The sequence below is a fragment of the Podarcis muralis genome, chromosome 15, assembly GCF_964188315.1.
Source record: "Podarcis muralis chromosome 15, rPodMur119.hap1.1, whole genome shotgun sequence".
Lineage (NCBI taxonomy): Eukaryota > Metazoa > Chordata > Lepidosauria > Squamata > Lacertidae > Podarcis > Podarcis muralis.
The window spans coordinates 30,265,788-30,275,415 of NC_135669.1; the positions used below are offsets into that span (position 1 = coordinate 30,265,788).

The 9,628-nt window shown below is 47.2% G+C and overlaps 1 protein-coding gene across 1 annotated transcript; it reads left to right on the top strand.

The window, feature by feature from the left end:
* Positions 1-465: 465 nt before the first annotated feature.
* Positions 466-7,634, top strand: CHCHD2 (coiled-coil-helix-coiled-coil-helix domain containing 2). The gene is made up of 4 exons (XM_028708415.2): positions 466-628; positions 3,637-3,877; positions 5,401-5,554; positions 7,328-7,634. Exons 1-4 carry the CDS (start codon positions 579-581, stop codon positions 7,336-7,338), a joined length of 456 nt encoding a protein of 151 aa, XP_028564248.2. The 5' UTR covers positions 466-578; the 3' UTR covers positions 7,339-7,634.
* Positions 7,635-9,628: the final 1,994 nt, after the last annotated feature.

Here is a 9,628-nt window from a genome sequence, read left to right on the forward strand (position 1 = left end):
GACAAGAAGCACTTCTAATTCCGCTTGCCAAGCTGCCTATTTGGAGCTCACTATAAAGAAAATGTATAAGCAGCCCTGACCCACCCAGCCCCCAAATGGCGACCACGCTTCCCTGGCGTCTATTTCTAGCTCTAGAGCAGCAAAGCCCACCCAGCACCCATTACAAAGCCTTAGAATTAGCATACCCTTACGCTAAGGTTCGCCTATTTATACAGCTCGCTAACCTTTTGGCTCCGCCCCCCCACTCGTTCATTGGTTTAGCCGCGGCCACAACCACCTTGTTCGACGCCCGCGCTTCCCGCTCTGACGTAACGGTCTGGCTCCGCCCTATTTAGATAAGAGGGCGGGGGCAGCTGCAACAGCCTCGTTCTCGGCCATCGGCTCCCCGTCGTCGGTACGAATGATTTGCGCATGCGTAGTGGGGGAGACAGGCGACCTCTAGCGGTGACCTTGAAAGAGAACGAGAGAGAGAGCCGGAAGCGGAAGTAGAAAAAGGCCGGACTGCGTAGCCCTTGAGAGAGAGCAGCTGCAGCAACAGAAACAGCAACCCGAGAGCCGCTCTTATTATTGTCGCCACCATGCCGAGGGGAAGCAGGAGCAGAACGTCCCGGATGGCGCCCCCTGCCAGGTAAGGGGGCGGGACCAAGCGAGGGGATTTGTGAGGGTGATCTGGGAAGGGTCGGGAGGGGGAGGTGTGGTTGGAGATATTCATGGCAGGAGGGCTGGGAGGGAGCCACGTGACGCCTCCATGGCCTCCTAATTTCGCCCCCAGCACTGCCAACTCAGTGGAGATGAGGGGGGGGGGGAGATATTAGGGAAATGCCATAAAACTTGGGATGATGAAGGAAGGGGGGGATCAAAACAAAGGCGATGTTGGAGATTGCAGGGCGCAGCTGTATTAAGCGGGGGCTATATTATCTCCCTGCCACATGTAGTAGTAAGGGGGTAGTCTCTACCCTTTATTAATAGTGAGCTAGAGTTGTAATCTCAAGTTAGGAGCAGATGCTGGGGGAAAGGGGTGGGATGGGGGAATCCAAAGTCTCCATGCGGATGTGGCAAGTTCGGGTGAGAATTACAGCAACACACGTGGAGGTGATGAAAGATGAAGAGAGGGATCGGTGGGTTGCCAAGTATAATACATGCCTTACATTTCACTTGTGGAATGGAAGTTGTGTTATGGATCTGTAAATCAGAGCTTATTTCTGGTGTTACACTTGCATCCTGCTTTGTAAATAGGCTGAATGTGACTTAAGGGTCTAAATGAGAGTCCTGTTTATCAAATGCTTAACTTCAGAAACCAAACAGTGTACAGTGCTCCCACCACAACTGAAGGATGCCAAATGATTTGGATGGACTAGACTGTGATCTTCTAGAATATTCCACAGGAGGAATATTCTAGAAGACCATGTGCTGTAAAAGCCAGCGCTGCTTTGGTGCTTCTGGGATTAAGAGTTTCTATTCAGACAGCAAGTTGATGCTAAAGCTGGAAAAGTACTAATTGGCTTACCTTAGGCAAGGGCTGACCTCACTGGGCCTGGTTCTTGCCTAGGGGTAAGGCAGAGGCCTCTGAGGTGTGGCCAGAGAAAGTGAGAGCTGTGGAGGGGCAGATCACAAGCAGAAATGGAAGAGGTGGGTAAGGGTGCAGGAGGAAAGGGGCAGGTTAGGTTTGGGGAAGGAGTAACAGTTAAAGTTCGTGGAGTGAAATGGGTGGGTCAAGGAGCAGGCGGTTGAGCGAGTAAAAACCTTGGCGTTCTATTGAACAAAAGTTCTGACTAAGAGAGGGATCCACATTGCATTGGTAAAGCACTGCAAATGCGGGACTTCCACAACAGACATGTAAAGCACTTTTAGACCGCTTTTAGCAGTCGTTGAGAATTCTGAGAACTGTAGCTTGTTCAGGGTGCTACTAAGAGTACCAGAGTGCTTAAAATGCATAGGGTGGCTGTGACCAGACTTTGGAACTGCAAAAGCAGTGACAGTTGGTTTTGCCTTTCTTATTATTATGTACATCAAGTCTGTGAATCTGAGTTTACAAGTTGGCCTTTACTCACTACCAAGAGGCTAGAATGTGGTTGCTGCTTCCTTCTAAGCAGCTTAGATAGTATTATATAGGTGGAAGGAACCACAAGGGTCATCTAGTTCAACCCCAATGTGAAGCTCAAACCCATGACCCTGAGACTGAGTCTCATGCTGTACTACCTCAGTCCATTATCCCAGCTTTACTGCTATGTTAGGTTTATTAAATGTATACATCGCTTACCACAGAAGTATCAAAAAATCACATTGTTTCATCAGACAGGTCACTAGACTGGCAGGCAGTCACCAAGGAGACTACATTTCAGTTGCAAAATCCAAATGTTGCAAAAACAAGCACCCCACCTTCAAATTTGGGACAGATAGAGATGGATGCTGGATTCCCAACTCACATCAGTCCTAGCCAGTGTGGTCAGGGATACAGGGAGATGTAGTCCAGCAACATCTGAAGGGCCGCAGGTCCCCCACTTCTGCTCCAGACTGGCTCTCTACCAGCTCTGACCAAAGATCAGCAGTATCATGTTTCACTCCCTCTGTGTACAAGACAGGTTTGATAAGAGACTGTGTCTTCCTCTGTGAATGTTTAGCCAGCTTAAGGACCAATTCAGTTTTGTAATGCTTTGTGTTGACGCCCCGCTTCCAATTTAGCTCTTAGTACGTAATATGTTCAATGCTGCATTCTTTGGTGGAAATGAGGGCTATATTCTTTGGGGATAAAGGTGCGCAAGAAGGTTGTACATGCAAAAATTTAGAAACTTTGGATTCTTGCATCAGGGGCATTTTAGCAACTCTTCTCTGAACAGGAGCACTATCGACCAGGAACTATCCTGCTTGCAGATACAAGTGTGTGGGCTGGAAAGCTAGTTGCCCATGAAAACGTATGTATCGGGTGTGTGTGAACACCACCTACATCAGCCTTGAACCTTTCCCCTCCTCCCCCAGATGTTGCTGAGCTACAACTTCTGTTATCGCCAGTCATTGTCCTTGCTTGCTGGGGCTGATGGGAGTTGTAGTTCAGCAACATCTGGGGGAGGAGGGGAAAGGTTCAAGGCTGATGGAAGTGGTGTTCACATGAACATAGGTGGTGAGGAAGCATAGCCCCAATTGTTGGGGCTCAACATTCTTCAAGGAGAGTATAGGAGGGTATTTTTCTTACCCTGGAAGCATTCACAGGATCAGCGTTCAGGAGAAAGGTACATATGTACTGCTTTCCAAGTCATTGTTCCTGAGCATTTTTCACATAACAGCTCTGATTTCAGCAAAATGGCTGCATCAGGTGGCTTCAGACCATGCTGTAGGGAGATGTGTTAAAGTTAAACTGAGGCAGCAAATCCCTAGAATCAGCCTCCCCCACCCCCTCTGGAGGGGGGACCAGGTTGGAGGAAAGTCTGGACTTTGGTTTGTAATTGCTATACTTGTTTATTTTTACTTGTATGATTGTATTTTCGAAATGCATCAGGGGACCTTATGCTGAAGGACTGGTAAGAAGTCAAATAAATCAACACAGGCAGAATAAATAAAAAATATCCCACACTGGGCCGCTGTAACAAATGTTTGCATCCAGGATTGCTTTTCAATGTGTTTCTTCTCCTGCCTTTGCAGCCGTGTGCCTCCTATGAGGTCTGCTCCACCACCAGCTTCTCATGCCCCTGTTCCAGCTCCTGCCCCTGCCTCTGCAGTGGCTTCTCCTGCCCCCAGGCAGCCTGGCCTAATGGCCCAGATGGCCACCACTGCTGCTGGTGTGGCCGTGGGCTCTGCTGTGGGACACACTCTGGGGCACGCCATGACCGGAGGGTTTGGAGGTGGAAGCTCTGAAGCGGCAAGGCCCGACATCACTTACCAGGTGAGAGAGAAAATGATATATTTTTGTTTATCTGAGCTTTTTATGTGCTCAGAGCAAGACCTTGAGCCATACAGAATTCTCCTGGCTGATGAAACCCGTGTCAAATTTTCTGGGCTGATAGGTGATGAGGGCAGAGCTGTGCCTCCTCCCCTCAAGTTAAAGAAGTGGGCTCAGACATGGCTTATGAGTGAGCCTTGCTGGCAGGATGCAACTTAACAAAAGCTTTTCAAGAACAAAAGAATACATGCAACGTGTGTTCCATTTGAGCACCTGCCAACCCAGGAGTAAAGCATATATTTGTATCTGGTATAGTTATGGATTTGCATCAGTTCTGAAAGTCAAGAGACTAGATAATGTACAGTTGTGTATTGATGAATCACACCCATTTGATGATGTTAGTATGAGTGTACAAAGCCTTAAGCCTCTTGGGACCCAAGTACTTGAAAGGGTGCCTTCACCAGTAAGAACATTGTTACCTGGGAAGAAGACGCTGCTTATGGTCTCCTACAAGTAGGAATTGCACAAAGAATCCAAAACTTCATTCTTGGTGGTGGCATCCCAACTACGGAACTGCCTCCCAGTGAAGATCAGGCAGTGCCCTGCATTCAGGAAGAAAAACGTAAAGGCTTTCTTATTTATCCAAGATTTTGGACAATAGTTTTTATGAACCTTTTCACACTACTGCTTTTAACTGCTTTCAGCAGTATTTTATAGTGCTATTCTAATTTTTTGTGGGTCATGTTATTACTGTGAGACACCCTGGATTTCCTTTGGGGAGAAAGGATTGGTTATAAATTTGATATAATACATAAAATAACCTTGACACCTGACAGAACTGAATGCAGAAATCCAACTAACAAGCCAGCTGGGCATCATGAGAAGGTGTCATTTTATAGCACTCCCCCCTCCCTTGGACCTCAGTTGTTATTAGCAGCATATAAGTGCCAGTGTGGTGTTTCTGGACTACAACTCCCACCATCCCTGATCACTGGCTATGCTATCCAGAAACATCTGAAGGGCCGCAGGTTGTGCACCCCTGGATCAGAGTGTTGGGCTGTCACCTGTGAGACCACAGTTCAAATCCCCACTTGGCCATGGAACCTTGATGATCTTGGGCCAGGCCTACTTCACAGGGTTGTTTGTAAGGGTAAAATGGGGGGCGGGGAGAGAGAGAACCATGTACGACAGCTTGAGATCGTTGGACTTAAGGTGAAAATATAATCAACAAACATTGAAAGCTAATTCTGAATGCATAAGGTATAAAAAGTGTTGGCGGTCCTTAGTAACTGGAGGATTTATCCAACTGACTAGGAAGGGAAATTGTTGGCACTCCTGAGATTTGGAAATTTTCTCCTCCAGCAATTTGGAATGAGGATGCTGCTGTGCCTGTTGATGCCTCCCCTTTCTGCTGGGGAGCCACCATACCCTGGCACCCTGAAAACATTTTTAAAGGCGGGTTCTTAGCAAATATAATCTTTTAAAAAACATTTCCCCATCTTAATTGTGCTGCTGTTCCTCCTCAGGAGCCTCAGACAGCCCAGCCTGCGATGCAGCAGTCGCAGTTCACGCCTTGCCAGTACGAGATGAAGCAGTTCCTGGAGTGCGCCCAGAACCAGGCCGACTTGAAGCTGTGCGAGGGGTTTAGCGAGGTGCTGAAGCAATGCCGGTTTGCAAATGGTGCGTAGCTCCTTTGGCCTCCCCGGGGGTCTGAGCAAATGTTGGGTGCTGCAATTGATCAGGGCTGAGGGGTCTCGAGCCAGTGTAACACTTTTGAGGAGGTGCTTCTGGTTCTTCCAGACCCTGCCAGGTAAACCTTAAGCTGGTTGAGGGGGAGAGAACAAGGAGCTGCATTAGTCAGTATAGAGCAAATGAGAGAGTAATACAAAACTGACTTGCATAATTGTGTGCTATTTTAGTCCTGGGGACAGGGAGTCCTTTGTACATGTTTTAGTTAGCTGCTAATATACTTTGCAGTAAAAGTATATACTGCAATTCCTGGCAGAATATATAGAATAGAATAGAATAGAATAGAATAGAATAGATTCTTTATTGTCATTACACAAGTGCAACATTGCACAAGTGCAACGAAATTGGATGCCATCCCTTAAAAACAACAAAAGCAAAACAACAACAACAACCAAACAAACCACATTCCAGCCACACCCACACCAACACCCATCAAACTCCCAGGTCACACTATCGAGTTACAGCATTCAAAAAGGCCACAGCTCTTGGATAGAAACTGTTTTTCAGTCTATTTGTCCTTGACTTGATGTTTCTATATCTCCTGCCAGAAGGCAGTAGTGCAAACAGACTGTGTCCCGGGTGAGATGAATCCTGAATTATGGCCTCTGAATAGGCGCTGTGATTTCTTTGAACCAAAGTGGGATCCCAGACAGGCTTCGTTCTCCCAATCACACTGAAGCTGTTTTGACACGGGGTTGTATTCAGTGCCACCTCCTCTCCTGCCCTAAGATTCTGCTGGGGAGGGTTTGAGGGAGCCTCACACAGATTATGGGGGAGGGTTGTTGCTCCACAGTCTTGGATTAGGTCCTCTTTATTGGTGCATTGTACCCAGGTGAAATATTGGTGCATAGACTCAACTTTATTTATACCCTGTATCAGCCACAAAGGCAAACAAGACAGTTCCTGCACACTTGCTTAATGGTCTAAAAATCACAGCACAAAAGGAAAAATGGATGAGGAGGAAAGAAGGAGGGGGAGCCCAGCTCAGCCACTGATTTTTGAAGTTAAAAGGCGGTGCTTATCATGAACTAGCTGTTGTCAAAGCGGTTCAGGGACAGGAAGAGTTCAGTGGAACCAGTTTTTCCAGCAGGGCTGATGGAATGAGACCTGCCTCCCACCTCTCCCTCTGTAGCAGTTTCTCATTAATGGTTGATGCCAGATCAGTTGAAGGAGCTGGTTTTCCAGTTTGTTTGCTTTCAGAGCACCAGACTCTGAGGTGTGGGGAACAGACACTTCCTATAATCTGAAATGTGTGCCCTCCTGATGTTTTAGGACCTAGCTTCTATTAGCAGCGCATCTGGAAGGTGCTGGGTTAGCAAAGGCTGATCTACAAATAAGGCCACACCAGTATATTTGCGTTAGATGGGTTCCATCCTGGGCCCCTTTTCTGATATGCAGGTTCTGTACTGAAATCCATGAACTCTCCTACCTACTTCACCACCACCACCATGCCGGAAAATAGAATAATACTGCTCTGAAGCTCCATTTCAGCAAGGTGGATTGTGTTTAGGTTCTTGTGGAAAAATCAGAAATGTTATTAGGGGCTTGGGGTGGCTGGGGAGGGGGCAGAAGCAGTCTTTGGAGGACACATTAAGAAGCCAGGGGTCTGCTGGACACAGCAAGACCTCTTCTGAATATATGGCTTTTATGTGTGTCTTGTTAGTAATCAGTTTCCTTTCCTCTGTTTCTCTTTCAAATACACAGGTTTAGCCTAACGAGCTCTTCGAGATGAATCTCATCCCCCTCGTTGAATGACATGTCGCTAGTGAAACTCTTCTTTTAACATCTTAAAAGCTGCCTGGCATTCCTTCATGTGTGGCCACTTGTCCGTCTCCCGAGGAAGGAAACCTGGAGTGCTTTTTACAGCCGGAAGGATGCTTCTGGCAAGAGAATGTGGGGCATCTGTTGCGTGGGGAGAGATAAGACACACAGAATGCTAGGATTGTGATCGTCCCCTGCTTGCATTTACCAGTATGCGCCTCTGAATAAAAGTCAATTTCTCTCTAGAAAACATGTTTTGAAGTGCCTGTTCTGTAGCTCACATCATGGATCTCTGATGAGTATGGCTGAGCTGGGAAACAGAAGGTGGTAGGATCTCTGGCAGTCTCCATTTTCCCTCTGTATGATGAATAGCATGCTTTCCCCAGTGCTGTTCAGTGTCACGGTAGAATATAAGCATAGCATTGTAGAGTTGGAAGGGATCATCCAGCCCAGCCCTCTGCAATACAGAAAGCAGAGTATTGCTGCGTGGGAATCCAAATTCTGCAGCTCAAACAAATTGATGAAAGAAAGCCATGCCAATCCACTGCAGCTGAGTGTCTTGGTGCCAGCACTGTGCCAAGTGGTAGAGAATGTGTCTCAGTGTAAGAACTGCTATGGGGTGTCTTCTCCACAAGGGGGAGCTTCCTGCCTGGTTTATATAGAGCCCTGATCTCCCAGGTCTCTCAGTTATGCAGAAAGCCTTCATGCTTGAAGGAGGAGTTCTACTCCAGAATCTGTATAGAGGTGAGAGAGGAGGTAAACATTGGGGTGGAGAAGCCAGATATATCTCCCCTTTCTGCACACTTGCCCTCTACATGTGCAGATGCCTTATTTGAAGATGGAAGCAAGTGCAAATTAAAGTGGGCATCCTTCAAAAAAGGAACAGCAGGCTATGAAAATGAAATAAATCTCTGCCTGTGAGCCGAGGTAGGGCCTGTTCTGCTCTGGGCTGCAGCCAGGGTTATGTTACTGCCATGAATGGCTGTTTGCAGGCTGCAATGGTGATACATGGTTGGCTGAGCACAGTGCAGTTTTAAAAGGGTGTCTGCCCAGCAGTGCCCAGGACTAGCCATGAACTACCTTACAACATGATACCAGCTGCCCGGGCACAACCCCTCTCTACATGCTTGTTATGTATGAGCCTCCTTAATAGGCAAATTCCACATGGCTATTTCCGGTCATTGTTTCAGGGAGTGAGCACTACAGAAATAGATACAGCCATATTGTTCCTGCAAGGCTGCCTTGACACCAGTGGCTACACCGTGTAGAATATGCTGCAACTGAAAGACTTGTGGTTCCCAAACTTTCAAGCCACTGCCCCCTTGTGCAGTGTCCCCTACCCTATAAAAAGCATGATTTAGAATAGCTGTTTGCATAACCCGCCAAAGCAGATAATGATAAAATTCAAAACAGCAGTGACTGCACCTTTATTAAGTTCTAAGTCAATAACATGGATGAACTGGATCCAGTGATGCTAACTTTTTGAAGTCTGATAGTCGCTTACACCTCTATTGCCACCACACACACCCTGCCCCACACTTGCCTCTTAGCACCCCCAGGTAATTCCACTGCCCCCTTTGGAAGCTACATAAGCTAGGCATTCCTAATAATTGCTAGTAAAGACTGAAGGGAGACATTCTGCATCTCACGCCCAGAAGTGTGGAGGACCATGAAATAACAAAATGTAGCTCTGCACCACCTTGCGGGGTTCTTACTGCTACATGTAGCTTGTCATGTGCCTGGATGATGACCTGGATGCCACCTGGCAGAAGAAAGACAAGATTGAAATATGCAAAAAGAAAAACTAGAGTCAATAAGATGTGTGTATTGGTTTGAATGTGGTTTGGGTCCAGTTTTGTTTTCTTCAGAAGTCATTCTGAATGTGAGTCCCTATGGGTCCCAGATTTGATCACTGGCCATCTCAGTGTGCGTCGCCCAACTTATCTTTGTGTGCCAGATTCCCTCCTTGGGGTGACCCTCTAGGAACGTGAGAAAAGCCTTCCCAATGGCCCATCCAGTCCAGCATCTTGTTCTCACAGTGGCCAACCAGGTGCCTGCAGAAATCCCACTACAGTAGCAGGATCCAAGCACACAAACTCTGCTGTGGTTTCCAGCAATTTGGCATTCTGAATGGAGGCAGAGCATAGCTAACGTGGCTAAGTAGCCACTGAGAGCTGTATCCTCCATGGATTTGTCTAATCCCCTCTTAAAGTTTGGGGCCATCACTGCCTCCTGTGGGAGCAA